The 15,545-nt window shown below is 43.1% G+C and overlaps 1 protein-coding gene across 10 annotated transcripts in view; it reads left to right on the forward strand.

The window, feature by feature from the left end:
- The window catches only part of DIP2A (disco interacting protein 2 homolog A), a 118,471-nt gene that overhangs the window by 62,552 nt on the left and 40,374 nt on the right, over positions 1-15,545 (forward strand). For all 10 annotated transcript variants that reach the window (XM_058732342.1, XM_058732338.1, XM_058732332.1 and 7 more), the window contains 6 exons: positions 919-1,038; positions 2,388-2,585; positions 9,936-10,027; positions 13,424-13,534; positions 14,793-14,916; positions 15,250-15,359. In XM_058732342.1, the coding sequence (XP_058588325.1) occupies positions 919-1,038; positions 2,388-2,585; positions 9,936-10,027; positions 13,424-13,534; positions 14,793-14,916; positions 15,250-15,359 (755 nt within the window). The remainder of the gene's footprint in view (positions 1-918; positions 1,039-2,387; positions 2,586-9,935; positions 10,028-13,423; positions 13,535-14,792; positions 14,917-15,249; positions 15,360-15,545) is intronic.

A 15,545-nucleotide genomic window follows, 5' to 3' on the forward strand; every position in this document is an offset into this window, starting at 1 on the left:
TGGAGGACGGGGATACTGTGGAAGGATGTTAGGGCATCAGCTGCTGTGCTTGCCCTTGGACAGCGGGGTGTGTCTGAGGCTTGGGGCCCTGCTTACCTGTCCTCCCAGGCAGTGCTGTTGACCGGTGCCCTTGGCCATCACCTGCTGTGTTAACCTTAGAGCACTTATCAACCTTCCCACTGTTCTTGTTCACTTACATGTGTATATATTTCTGCTTGTTTTCACCCAGCAGGTGGTGAGCTGAGGACAGACTCTTATCTGTCATTTTGCTGCTTTACATCTCCCAGAACAACATTTCTTAATAATTACTAAGGAACACCAAAGAACTTTTAGTTTGGGTGGCTTAAATCTCCTGATATTTATCATATTAGAAGTTAAAACTAAAGATTTAAAAAATATTTATGAATCCATTCAAAAATAGCATTAGGAAACTCATCACATCTTCATATAAATACCACATATTTATGGAAGAATTTCTAAAATGGAGATTTGGTGAGAAGAATGGGCCTGTTCTCCAGTGCAGCCAGTCTCCCTTGCAGCCAGCATGATGGAGGCACCTGGGCCCTGCGCCTTGTCCCCATTCAGTCGGCTGTGGCTCACATGATGTGGGGCTTCTGGAAGACTTGCTGTGTGCTGTGAGGAGGGAGGGAAGGACAGTAGCCTCATGAACCCCTGAAAGGGTCCCTGGACCACTTTGAAAATCACTAGCTTAAAAAAAGTTCTAGCTCCCAGAAGGCCTTCAGTAAATATTTGTTGAATGAATTAATGAATTGCAAAGTGGCTGCGTGGTGGGGCCAGTGCTTGGTTGGATTTATGAATTCCAATGTGTTCATGCAGTTGGTCACTAGGCCCCGTCTCCACATCCTATCTCTGGAGGGATGGCGACCTCTGGCCTCATTGCTCCTCTTCCCCTGGCAGGTGTCCCTGTGAACAGCAGAGTGTCCTCCAAAATCCAGCAGCTTCTCAATACCCTGAAGAGGCCAAAGCGCCCTCCGCTGAAGGAGTTCTTTGTGGATGATTTTGAGGAGCTGTTGGAAGGTGAGAGATCTCGGACTGGCTCTCGTGTCTGAACGGGGTGGCTGTCATGTCCAGGGTTGTGGGCAAATGTGCGTCACGCAAGGTCACACTGTGACATTACAACACACCGAAATGACCCTCCCTCTGTTTCCAGCCCCTATGGTCAGCGTGTGTCATGGTGAATTCAGCAGCACATGTGACTGCTGGCTTTATTTGAACAGGGAAAAAAACACATTGCTCATAGTTAAGGGACTTAAGATTTTTCTATGCCTCTGATCCAGTGCTTAGTACTTGGTTACAAGAATACTCCTAAGGTTTCATTTTATTTATGTTATTTCAATTTTTTTTTTTTTTAAGTAGACTCCATGCCCAACATGGGGCTTGAACTCAACCCTGAGATTGAGAGTTTCACGCTCTACTGACTGACCCAGCTGGGTGCCCCCATTATTTCATTTTTTGTTTAAACTTTAATTCTGAAATACTTGTCTTCCCATGATTTAAAAGTGTATTTTTGGCATAGTTTTGGCCCTTTTTCAGAAATTTAGTCTCTCATTTATGAATGAGATATACATTTAGGAAAAAAGAATATAGATTTATTTGTAAAAGAAAATGACCAAGAAATAGGAAGGAGTATAAACCTATAGAAAAGGGACAGAAATAAAGCCTAGTATAAGGTGCAAGTGTGCTCATGTGTCAAGAGCCATGGGGCGCACGGCCAGCTCGCCCCTCTGCCCCTCGCCTCTGCTGTGCAGTGTTTGCCCTGCCAGCCCCCACCAGGTGTCTCCTCACTGAGGGTCAGACACAACTTTTAGGGCATCACTTTCCCCTTTGTCATCAGATAACACAGATGCAGAGCGCAGTGGTATAAATGCTGTTCCGAGCAGTCTTTCTTACATGTGGACAAATGTTGGCTACACAGCCACTGGAAACATAAGAGATTTTACTTTATTTTCTCTTTCAACCTGGTGACGGGTGGTTTGCATGCACAGACTGAAACGCGACTCTGCTCACTTTTGTCCTTTATAAGTGGGACCCGCGCCTGGTTCTCAGATGTCGTCAGGGTTGGCCACAAACCCCGTGATAGCCTCAACGTCACTGCTGCCATTCTGGGATTGTCCTGGGGGTTTACAGTCACCAGTGGCCATCATTGTCCAGGACGAATCTCCATCTGTCCTTTGGTCGGTTGGCCTGTGACTATTATAATGATAAGGAAATCTGGACAAATTCTTGAAATCTTGTTACAACTGGTGTTTTTGTTTTTGTTTTTGTTTTTGTTTTTGTTTTTGTTTTTTTTTGAGAGAATGCTTAAAAACAGAATGTGTGGATGGTTCTATGAAGTGCTAATTAGTAAATTTCGATTTTGCTTATAGTGCAGCAACCAGATCCAAATCAGCCAAAGCCTGAGGGAAGCCAGACGGCAGTGCTGAAAGGGGAGCCCCTGGCCGTGGGGACCGCCTGGCCACCGTCCCTGCTGGCTGCCTTGCAGCGCTGGGGCACGACACAGCCCAAAGCCCCCTGTCTGACTGCCTTGGACACAGCCGGGAAGGCCATCTACACCCTTACCTATGGCAAGTGTCAACAGAAAGCAGTTGGGCTCTGGCTTAGCTGTAAAAATGTTACATGTGTCATGTCATACAGCACAGACATACAGCTTCATGAACACGATAGAGCAATTCCTGAGAAACCAACACCACTGTCAAAACTGTCACTCCAGGTGCCCCTCCTGGACCTCTGCCCCTTCCTCCCAGCAGAGGGGACTACTCACTGACCGATGGTGACCAGCCACTGCTCTGGTGTTGAGGTTCACATCTATATATGCATCTCTGAACAATGGAATTTAGTTTTGTCTAATTTTGAACTTTGTATAAATGGAATCATACAGTATGTATTTTTGTGTTTGGCATCTTTTGGTTCTGTATTATGTTTTTATGTAACACAGATCATAAGCATCTGGCTTGATGCATTTTCACGGAGTGATATGCTCCTGTAACCAGCACTCAGCTCCTGAGCATTTCCAGGTCCCCAGCCCCCGTGTCCCTTCCAGCACATGCATCCTCACACTGGCGGGGAACTGTCACATGCCTGTGACCGTTGCCTCGCTTGTGTCTCAGTTTTATGTCAGTGGAATTATGCGAGACTCAGCCCTGATGTGGTGTGAAGCTGTAGCTCTTCTCATTGATGGATGTTATTTTAGCGTATGAATATGCCACCACTATGCCCGTACTCCACGGTTGAGGGACACCCGCACTGTTTCCACTGGGGCTATTGTGTATGGTGCTGTTATGAACATTCTTAGGTGCGTCTGGTTGGTGAAACATGTGCAGGCATTTGTGCTGGGAATGTGTACACATACGAGGAGACTTGTGCGGCTTTAGGACACACGGTCACCTGGTTTCCAACGTGGCCGCAGTGACCTTCACTCCAGCCGGCAGTTTGTGCGGACTTTCAGTTGCTCCCCATCCTTGTCAACTTGATATTGTCTATGTATTTCCTTTTAGCCTTGCCTGGAGGTGTGTTGTCCTGTCAAGTTGTATTGCTAACTTATTTGCATTTCTCTGATGGCTAATGATGCTTTTTGTATGTTTATTGGCTATGTGAATATTCTCTTTTATGTACTATCCAAATCTTTGGCTCATTTTTCTATTTGGTTGCTAACGTTTTCTTCTTTGTATGTTTCAAATACATGTCTTTTGTCAGATTTGTTTTGCAGGTGTCTTCTTCCACTCTTTGGACTGTCTTCTAACACTTTTATTGGTGGCTTTAGATAAATGAGAAGTCCTAATGTAATTAATCTAACTTATCTATTTTTTTCCCCTTGTCCTGTTTGCCACACCTAAGGTCACAAAGATATTCTCCTACCTTTTCTTTTAAAAACTTGTTTTACTCTTCGTATTTAGGTGTCATGATTCACGTACAATTTAGTTGGTGTGTGGTGTGACATTGGAGTCGTTTTCTTCCCCGATGAAGGTCTGGTTGACCTATTGCCATTCACTGAAGAGGCAGTGCTTCGCCCAGGGCCCCGCAGGGCTGCCTTGTCGTGTATCGGGTGGAAACACATGTGTGGGCGTGCTGCTGCTCTCCATGCCGTTTGCACAGGCTGTTTTCTGTTCCTGCTCCCTGAACAGCTGTAGCTGTGTGAGTCCTGGTGTCTGGTATCGACGTCCTTTGGCTCTGTGATTGTTTCTTAAGGTTTTCCTGACTCTTCTTGGCCTGTTGTATTTCTAAGCCATCTTTAGAATCAGTTTGTCAATTTCCAGAAAAGTTCCTGCTGGGATATTGATTGGCACTGCATCGATTCTGTAGTTCAAGTTGAAGAGAACCGATGTTATTACAATTGCGGAACCTTCCAGTTCATGACTGTGGAGTATCTCCCCTATTTCAAGGCCTTGTTTAATTTCTCTCAGTAAAGTTTTATACTTTCGAGTCCAGCGCTCTTGAGCATCTTTCATTAGATTTATTCCTGGTGGAATGGAATGGAATGGTTAGAAACTGTTGCTTGTATTTAGGAGTGCAATGGATTTCCTCAGGTGGTGATTTTGTATCTAGTGATCTTGTAAATTAACATTCTTTTTTGTTTGTTAGTAATTTGTCCATATATCTTTTGGATATCCTGTGTTCAAAATCATGTCATCTATGGCCAAAGACAGTGTTATTTGGACCTTTCCAGTACTTACACCTTTTATCTCTTTCTCTCCTCACTGCACAAGCCAGGACTGCCAGTACGATGTTGGATAGTGGGCATTCTTGCCTCCTTCTCCATCTTCGGTGGAAAGCTTTGGGTCATGAAGTATGATGTTTGCTGTAGTTTTTTTTACTTGTTTTGTGGTCGAAATTCTTTGTCAGATTAAGTAAGTTCCCTTCAATTCCTAGTTTAGTAAAAGGTCTTTTTTTTCTTATAATGGATGGCATTGAACTTTATCAAACACTTTTTCTGCTCTGTCAAGATGATCATATGGTTTCTCTCTCCTCTCCACTTAATTTGATGAGTTACATTAATTACATTAATTTTCAAATGTTAAGCAGCCCTTACATTCCTAGAATAAATTCCACTTGGCTGTGATATCTTCTTAACAAATGTCTGGATTTGATTTAACCAATATGTTGTTTAGGATCTTTGCATCTGTGTTCATTAGAGATTGGTCTATAATTCTTTAAGGAAGGAGCTCATTGCCTGCTGTGAGGGGTGTGGCTGTTGACCACCTTCTCCTGTTGAATTCATTTTTCTGGTCTCTCTCTCCTCTCCTTCTCAGACTTTGATTACACTTATACCTTTTTTGAATTCTGTGTAGCTTTCATGTTCTTTTTTTATATTTTGTATTCTTTTCTATATATTTAGTTGACTCTTGAACAATGCAGGGGTTAAGGGCACTGAGCTCCTGCACAATTGAAAACCCAAATATAAGTTTTGACTCTCTGAAAACTTAACTACTTAACTGTAGTCTACTGTTGACCAGAAGGTTTACCGATAACATTGGTAGTCGATTAATACATATTTTTTATATGTTTCATGTACTGTATTCTTACAATAAAGTAAGGTAGAGAAAAGAAAATGTTATTAAGAAAATCATAAGGAACATGGGGCACCTGGGTGGCTCAGTTGGTTAAGTATCCGACTGTTGATTTTGGCTCAGGTCATGATCTCATAGTTTGTGAGTTTGAGCCCCACATCAGGCTCTACGCTGGCAGTGTGGAGGCTGCTTGGGATTCTTTCTCTCTTTCCTTCTCTCTCTGCCTCTCCCCTGATAGCACTGTTTCTGTCTCTGTCTCCCTCTCAACATAAATAGACATTTAAAAAAATTAAAAAAAAAAAAAAAGGAAAATCATAAGGGAAAAAAATACATTCACAGTATTATACTCTATCAAAAAAACCCACGTGTAAGTTGACCTGTGTTGTTCAAGGGTCATCTGTACTTCAGTTTGGAGATTTATTTTCCTTAATTCAAAATCTCTAATTCTGGTTTCTGAAATTTCTATTGTATCGTGAAATTCCTGATGAGTTCTTAATTTAGATATTGTCTTTTTGGTTTAAAATTTTCACTTCTGTGTTCTAATTCCTATTATAATTTTCTAGGAAAATTCTTTATCATTCCATGCATTGTCTTTATCTTTTCCTTTATTTCCTTACCATGACTCTGTCGGCAAGCTCCAGGGTCCTGTCACCTCCAGGCCTGCTGCTCTTGTCTGTACTTTCTCTTGGTTTTAGTCTGGGGAACTTGTCTTTTGGGATGCATAGTACCTTTTTGATTGAATGATAGACACTGTGTGTAAAAAATTGTTGAGGCTCCAGGTGATGTGGCCTTCCTTGAGAGAAGTTCCTTCCTCTCTACTCTTGGCAGGTACCGTGGTGGCTGGTCACTGCAGTCAAGTCTGAGCACCTGTGTGCTTTTCCTCTGGGGTCCCACAACCCTGGCTTCTATCTCGTGTACTACTAAGAATCCCACATTGCTTCTCAGAGGTTTTCAGCGTGGATTTTCAGCGTCCTGTCGTTCACAGTCCTAGGACTCAGTAGGTCTTCTAGGGGGAGGCCGGCTGTGCTCTCACGGCCCCCAGCCTCTGCCAGCAGCTCTGCTGTTTTCTTTGTGCCTCAGAGGCAGTGATCCACAGGCATGAGGCATGAGATACTCCATCTCCTGTGGGTGCCAGAACCCTAAACACCCAGCTTTTATAAGAAACAGCTGTGCACAGTCAGCTCACCTCCCCAAGGGTTTTCTCTCTGGAGTCTTAACTCCTTTAGTTGACTTTGCTGCCTCCAACAGATGGTTTCTGCATTTTATCCAGTTTTTAAATTCTTTCAGGTGGGAGCCCTGGTCTGCCACCAGTACTCTCTCCTACTTGGAAGCAGAATCTTTTTCCATTATGCTTTTAAGATTCATCCATATTATTGTGTATAGTTGCAGCACATTGATCTCTGTCAAGGAATGAATATATATCAGAATCTGCATATCAGTCGGTTATAATGTTGCTAGACATTTGGGTGATATCCAGATTTGGCTATCACAAACTGTGCTGCTAGGAACATTCTGGGGTGTGCCACCTGGTACATAAGCATGCATTTTTGTAGGGTATGTACTTCAGAGTGGAAGTGTTGGGTCTGAGATTATACGTATCTTTACATTTATCAGATAATGCCAGTCTTTCCCAGTTTATGTTTACCTGATCAGTGTATTCGCCCACCTGTTCCCCATCATTGTCAGCCAGGCTTATTATAGCTAATCTGATGAGAATATGGTAGTAATATTTCATTTTGGTGTTAATTTGGATTTTCCTGAAGACTGAGTAGGTTGAGATCTTTTCCTGGATTTTTTTTTTGAATCATTTGGATTTTCTCTTTTGTTAAGTACTATTGAATCTTTTACACATTAAAAAAAAATGTTGTCTTTATTTATCTTGAGAAAGAGAGCATGAGCAGGACAGGGGCAAGCAGAGAGGGAGAGAGAGCACTGTCAGCACAAAGCTGTATGTGGGGCTCGTGCTCACAAACCATGAGGTCATGACCTGACCATGACCTGAGCCAAAATCAAGAGTCGGATGGTTCACCGAATGAGCCACACAGGTGCCCCTACACATTTTTAAATATAGAGTTATTTGTGGGAATTTTGTATGTGCTCTGGATACCAGTCCTTGTCAGTGACGTGTGCTACAAGTGTCTCCCACTTTGTCCTTTGGCTGTTACTCCCGAATGGGAGGTTAGTGAGCAGAAGGCCCTTCCATTCCTGCCTAGTGCTTTGTGTTCTCAAGGACTCTCGCTCCGCCAGGATCATAAAGCTATTCTAGTATCTTGTGAGAGCTCTGCTGTTTTGTGTGTGGTGTGGGGCTGGGTCTCGGGTCAGATTTTCAGGACGGATAGCCAGCTGTCTGTGCTCGTTCCCACAGGCTGCCACTCTTCTCTAGCGCACCTGTGTCCTAGGTGGACCGGTCCACATGCGGTGGGGTCAGTTGGGGTTCTTTGTTTCAGCCCACTGGGTTATATATAGCCTTAGGCCAGGACCACACTTCCTTAATTACTGTGGCTCTGTAGTAAGTCTTGACATCCGTGGAGGAATCTCGCTTCCTTCTGCAGGAGTGTGTCAGCTGTTCTCATCCGTGTGTCAGTGCCAGCTTTGGGATCGGTTTGTCAGGTGCCACAGGCACACCTGTTGAGATTTTGGTTGTAATTGCTTTGAACAGTTTGTAAATTGACACCTTCGCATTATTGAGTCTTCTAGCGCACGGACATAACATATCCTTCCATTCATTCAGATCTTCACTTTATCTCAGTAATGTTTTATAATTTCTTGTGGTGAGACTGCATATCTTTTTTAACACATATTCTTAGATATGTGGCATGTTTGTTTTAATCGTATTGTAAATACAATCATTAAAAATTTTTACTTAACATTTATTGCCAGTATACAGAAATGAGATAGTCTTTCTACACTGTTGTGGTGTCTGGCAGCCTTGTTAACTTCAGTTATAAAAGATTCATAATGTGCTCAGTCACATCATCTGCAAATAATGAGTTTTGTTTCCAACCGCTTACCTTCTCTCCACCCCTCCACCTTGTTGCATTGGCTAAGACTTTCAGTAAAAAGGCCTTTGTCCTTGACTTATTTCTACTTCTTCAGGGAAAGCTTTCAATACCTGACCATCGATTATGATATTTCCTATAGGATTTTATCACTTTAGGGAAATTTCCTTCCATTTTGAATTTAAGAAGGATTTTAAAAATCATTTAAAATCCTGAGTGATTGTTAAATTGTTTTACTTTTTTTCACCTTTGTTAATGTGACAAATTATGTTGATTTTCTGTTGAAACTTTTTGCATTCTTGAGATAAACTGACCTGGTCGTGATGCATTATTCTTTTTCTATATAGCTGGATTGGAAATCTGTATGTATTACAGTTAGCAACATCTTGAATTGACCTTTCTATATAGACAAAGGCAACAGTGCTTTGAATTGAGTATTTTTTTTCTCATTTGTTTCTTGGGTCCCACGGTTTGCTCACTTCACAATGTTGAGCCTAGGTTTAGTATTATTTGCAATGAAATTTTACCACTTATTCAGAGGGCGTGGCTGCTCCACAGGAATTTGAGGGAGGTAAATTGTGACTCTTGTGTTACCTCTTTGGTACATTATCGCATGGGGTAAATGTCAAGGCTGCTGTGGGTGTGGGGATGGACTCGGGTTTTTTTGTCTTCCTACCCCATGTCACCCCGGCCTTGGTCTACCTCCCCAGAGACCTTGACTCTTTGTTTCATCTCCCATCTTCCTCGGGGAAGCTGTCCTCTGCTGAGCATCCACTAGGGCTCTGTACTGAGACTGTGTGCCAGCGGGGAGGGGTCCTGGGTCTAGGGGCTGGGTCTTGGAGGGCCAGACACACCACTCCAGCAGCCAGTGGCTCTGAGCAGATTACTGACACCTCCCAGACTGTCTTCTCTTGAGTGGAACCTAGAGATGGAGGTAGGACCCACCTCATGAATCATAAAGGTTAAAAGAACTATATGCCACTCTGATAAGGGATGTGGTTGAGAGACATTTAATGACATGAAAATGCACTCACAGTGCAATGTTGATTGAGAAAAGCAGAATGAAGTATTGTCCCATTTCTTGAAAATTGCACATGTGTATATGTGTGTGTGTGTGTACATGTAACCGAAATAACGCTGACTTTTTTCTGCTAGCTTTTCTATGTTCTAAATTTTCTATGATAAAATCCTGTTCTATTTTTGTATTAAGAAAAATAAATCTATAAGTTGTGTTTAAGATAAAACTACGATGTTCATTACAGCATTGTGCAAAATAGTTATCAGTTGGAAACTACCTGAATTTCCAACAATAGAATGATGGTACATTATGGGGTATTGTGATTGCTACATTAAAATGTTAATAATTAGTTTCTTAAATTTTACATTGCTTAGTATTTTTATTTTATTTTAGGCAAACTTTGGAGTCGGAGTTTAAAACTAGCTTATACTCTACTTAATAAACTGACTAGTAAGAATGAACCACTACTTAAACCTGGAGACAGAGTAAGTAACTAGAATATAACTTATTGGAGTGAGCAAAAACAGAAACTCTAAAAATATGTCTCATTGAAATCAGTATTCCATCAGTTGGCTAGACTTCTAGCATTAACACAAGGGATTTAAAGTCAACAAAGAAAAAATATTAAATATGGAAAAAGTTTATGATGATGTACATAAGATGATGGTTCTTTTTATTCTTCCTCATTGCCCAACCACTGACTCTTCAAGTTCTTTCCTCTTTGACTTCATATATATTGATTTTAATAAAAATATTAATGTTAATAAATATTAGGTCCCCAAAGCTTAGGTTTTATGAGAGAACATTGATGTAACTTTGAAATTCTGTGTGTTTCCTATGTACCTCTTCCTCTCTTCCATATGACCAGGCAGCCCCCTCTTGCCTCACTGCAAAGGTGGTTACGAAGGAGGCTAGAGACGTGGTGTTCCTTGTACTTACTGCACTGCCCAACATTTTTGGCAGTAGATACATGGGGCTACTTAAATTGACCAGAAGTAAATAAAATAAAAAATTTAGTTCCTCAGTCACACAAGCCACGTTTCAAGGGCTCATGCATAAGCCACATGTGGCTAATAGCTACCACATTTGATAGCTTGAAGATAGAACATTTGCATTATCATAGAAAGTTCTGTTGGCCAGCACTGCTCCAGGCAAACTGAACCAGACGTGAGAAGTGCAGGTAGACCAGAACATCCAGGATGGAGGACAGGACACCCAGTAGTAAGAAAATCTAGTGAGAGAGGCTGCCTGTGGTCAGATCACCCAGTAGTGAAACTGTAAGTTTCATGCAACTCTGCCTGCCCACTCTTTAAATAGAACCAGTCGCCAAGGACATTTGAAGAAGGAAACCTGAATGAAAGAGAACAACCAAAGGGCAAAGAAGAGAAAAACAAGAGAAGGGGATGGTGGCCAGGCAGGGGAGGAAGAGAGAGGAAGAGGAAAGAAACTTGGCAGAAAGCCAGAAACAGAAAAGGAATTTTTAAAAAATTAGTATTACTATCCCTAGAGAACTAAGATGAACATATTGCTCCATAAATCAAGAAAAAGATGCTAGTAGGGAAGACTAAGAGATGGAAAGTGGGAAGGACAAATAGTGCAAACGTGAGACTTGGTCAAGGAGGTCCAGCATCTGGCCAGTAGGAGTTCCAGACAGGAAGGAGGACAGAGAGTAGAGAGTTGTAAATGGTTGTAGTAACGCCAGTCAACATCCTGGAGCTGGAGGATGTTAGCTTCAAAGTGAAGGGCCTGCAGCAAAGCTCAGCAACACTCCTTACTGCTTCCACAGCAGGACCAGGTACAGAAAGGAGCCTCTGAGCTTCCAAGGGGAACAGGAGTGAGCCGCAGAGCAGGGCAGCCCAGGAGGACGGAGGTCCCAGGATTGGGGCTTGCTCCTGAGCATCTGGTAAGACTTAGGAGCTCACCCGACTGCTTGGCTACTTGGAAAATACTTTCGATAGGTATTTAACACACGTGGTGGAGCATTTTAGAACAAATTGGCCAGTGGAAACTGGAAAGCAAAGCAACTAAAGGTGGTGGTAGCTGTCACCATCAGCAGATGTGGACGAGGCTGTAAACATGTGAATAGTATGAGAACAATGCTTGTGCTTTAGAACAAGCGTGTAAGAATTCCTGATTTATGATGTGCTTTAAAATGAATCCAGAATCACTAATTTATTTTTCTTGAAAAAGATTCCTGCAGGGACAGAGACTTCCAGATATTCTTCTTGACTTGTGAGAGAGTCCACGTAGTTAGGTTAATTATGAAAGATTGACAGGATCACAGTGAATGAACTCATTATGAGATGTGGGTGGCAAATTTCTCTTCCCTTGAGGAATAGAGTTTGTAAAAGTGAACAAACACGACTCTTTGTAACAAATTCTCTAAAAATGTTTTTATACCAAACATTTAGTCTCAAAGCTACAGGTCATAGTTCTGGTGCAACCACTGTTACATCAACTTTTGAAGGAGAGCTTTGCCCTTTTCAACAGATTAACTTGCTAGAAACTCGATTTCCAGACCTCAAGCAGAGACTATAGGTGTAGCTCGAGTTTTGTCTTAATGAAGTGGAGAGTTATTAGCAGCCATTGTTTTGTGTCCAAGGGCCCACATCAGCAGTCTGTCCACTCTTCTGACTTACCATTTATGGTTTCAAGCAAACTCACTACAAGATTTGGAGCTTATAAAAATCTTGTTCCATAAATAGCTTTTAAGTTTATCAGATGTTCTAAGAAATGGAAGCTGGAGGATGGGGGAAGAGAAAGAGGCAGGAACACAGAGGGCTGAGTGTTCATCTACAGTGATAGGAAAAAGAATCGATACTGAGATATGTTCAAAAAATAGAATATAGTAGTATAAGCATCATAATATTTAAAAATATGAATAAATAGCAAGAGGAAGATGTAAGATGTTTAAAAAATGTTTGTTTGTTTTGAGAGAGAGCAAGTGTGCATCCTGGTGCGCCAGCTGGGGAGGGGCAGAGAGAGCATCCCAAGCAGTCTCCGTGCTGTCAACACAGAGCCCAACCTCACGACCATGAGATCGTGACCTGAGCCGAAATCAGAGTCAGATGAAATCAGAGCTGATGCTTCACCGACTTAGCCACCGAGGCACCCCTAGGATATTTTTTAAGTGGTTGCCTTGGGGAGTGAGGAAGGGCGGAGCATATGGGTATTACTTTTCATTAGTACTTTTTGTCATCTTAAATTGTGTGTTTTTTAAATGTTTTTGATAAAAATAAAAATGTAAGATAAATAGAAGATACGGCTTAAACAGTGGCAGCATGGTGATCAGGTGGGCCCCCCAGGGAGTCTGCAGGAGGCAGCAGCTGTAGGGGTCTTAGCTGAGGTGTTCCGTGCTCTCCCCCGTCCCCTGTCAGTACACTGAAGCCTTGAGTGAAGATCTGTTCAGCTAAAACTTTGGTGTTAGGACCTTACCTTCTGGAAGATACTTTAGGTGTCATTTGATTCCGAGTCCACTCTTCCTGTTGGTTCCGGCACTTCTCACCTGGACTGGCGGATGTGGGGGCGGGGGGCGGTACCTCACCAGGGGTCCTCAGCTGCTGCCCAGATAGAGTGCACAGAACCAGGTCCCCATCCCACAGCCAGACTGGGGCTGGACTGCCTCTAGACACAAACATTTTAAATTATTTTGTTGCATGTGGAATAAAGATCCCAGCCTAAAAACTATGAAAAGTTACATGGTTGAGGGAGTTTAAGGACCAAGAATTAACCTCCAAATCACATTTTCTGAACCCAATTTGAAAAGCTGTAAGATCATCTAAACTGCCCCAGATTCCATCTAGTCAGCAGAGATCCTGAGTGTTGAGAATGATCGCACGCTTCGTGAGTGGGTTTCATGGTTTTCCTTCGCGCTGTTGTAGGTGGCCCTGGTGTTTCCGAACAGTGACCCTGTGATGTTCATGGTGGGGTTTTATGGCTGTCTCCTGGCAGAGCTGGTTCCTGTCCCCATAGAAGTGCCACTAACAAGAAAGGTAGTTGACTCTGTCTGGGCCGCGGGGTTTTCTTCCAAAGCTGACACATAGACGCGACACGTCCTATCTTGCCCTCCCAGGAAAGGACGTGTTCTGGCAGACAGGTGCTGCTTTGACCCAAGGGAGGGTCCTGCACAGCAGGACTTCGGGAGACATTAGATGCGGTTTCACCGACAGTTACTCATTTTTACGTATCTTGCTGGTGAAAGGGACTTTTAGAAGCTGTAGATGGAGCTAATATATCATCTCTGTGAACTTTCCAGTACAGACAGTGAGCACTTTTTCTCTGATGAATAGAATTTATGATTTGATAAGATTTTGTTAAACTTTCTCCCAAAACCATATGCTTATTGATAATAATTTTCATTTCTTGGGAATAAATAAATCACACAGTAATTAATGTATTGTAGCTCACTTCTCAGTGATAATATTGAATATGCAAGATGGAAATTTTCTTGCATTTCTGTCCACTTACATAACGGCATGCGTTTTTTGTTACCAACAAATGATTAATGTGGGGAGCTTGCTGATGTTCTGGGTAGCCAGTCCCATCTTAAGTGTAAATGTCAGTAGTCTGGTTATGGAAAACGAATAGCATTTTAGGAGTAGACAAAGCATGTATTTTAGAAGATTAAAGCTCTCTACCATTTCAGAGTTCAGGTATTTAAAGTGAGCATTGTCAGCAACAAATACTCAAGAATCCCAAAAGTAAAGTTTTAAATAAAACCAGTATATCTCAAAGGATAATATATGATGAACAGATATTTGACTACAGAGACTCTTCGGAAGAAGCAAGAGGTTTGTCAAACCTGCAAGAAGAAAATGACAAACCTTTACTGAGGGACACATATAGAAGAAGCGTTGACAGGGAATGTGCATTTCTGTGGGGAATAAGTAAAAGTGTCAAAGGTCGGGACTCCCCAGGTTAATATGTAAATTTTAAACACAATTCAAGTGGAAATTTCCATGCTGTTATTTTTGGAGTTTATTAAAATGCTCCAAAATGTCGTTTGTTTGCAGGAAAACACTTTGAGAAATTAGCCCATTATCTAGAACTTTGTATTTCATTGCAAAAATATGTCTTTTAAATTTAAAAATGCTTATATTTTACTTTCATGAAAATATAGTCTCTACTACATAGGATTGGGTTGTAGGACTTTGCAAGGGCAAGGTGAAGCACTCTGCTTTCTGTGTGTGGGTCTGAGCGGGCAGGGCCCTTGGTGGCGGCCCCATGAGCGCCTCGCCATGTTTTGTGCAGGACGCCGGCAGCCAGCAGGTTGGGTTTCTGCTGGGAAGCTGTGGCGTTGCCCTGGCCCTGACCACGGATGCTTGTCAGAAAGGCCTGCCCAAGGCACAGACCGGAGAGGTGGCAGCTTTCAAAGGTAGGCGGGGGAGTCCACCTACGGTGCGCGGGTATCCTTTCGTGGCAGCCGAACCTTATGTGGGCTGAGGGGTCTTCAGGAGTTAGGTCCTGGTCACAAGCCTGTGTATCTCGCCACCCACCCCTTGCCCCAGTTCAGGGTCTAGGCCTACACTGTTTGGTGTGGTGGTCACAGGTCAGAGGCACCCACTGACTTAAATATGAATTAATGTAGAGTAAACGGGACCAAGACTTCTCCCTGGGTGCTCAGTGGCTAGTTGCCAGTGGCGGGCGGCTCAGCCCTGAGACCCACTCACCACTTGCCTGGGCCGGTGCCTTGTCCGTGCCTTCACAGGTTGGCCCCCTCTCGCCTGGTTGGTGATCGATGGGAAGCATCTGACCAAGCCCCCGAAAGACTGGCATCCACCGGCCCGGGATGCAGGGGCCGGGACTGCCTACATCGAGGTAATGACCTCGTCCCGCTCGGAGCCTGCGGGCCCCACGAGCCCAGCTCGTTTCCCGTGACAGTGTGCGTGGTCACAGGCTTACACTTACCCTCTGTCTTACCATCACCTCAGAGGCAGAAAGGGTAGGACGGGAGCTCAGTCAGGTCTGGTTTCACTCCTGCTTGATCATCCCTCCCCAGCTCCC

This window comes from Neofelis nebulosa, chromosome 5 (assembly GCF_028018385.1).
Source record: "Neofelis nebulosa isolate mNeoNeb1 chromosome 5, mNeoNeb1.pri, whole genome shotgun sequence".
Taxonomy (NCBI): Eukaryota; Metazoa; Chordata; class Mammalia; order Carnivora; family Felidae; genus Neofelis; species Neofelis nebulosa.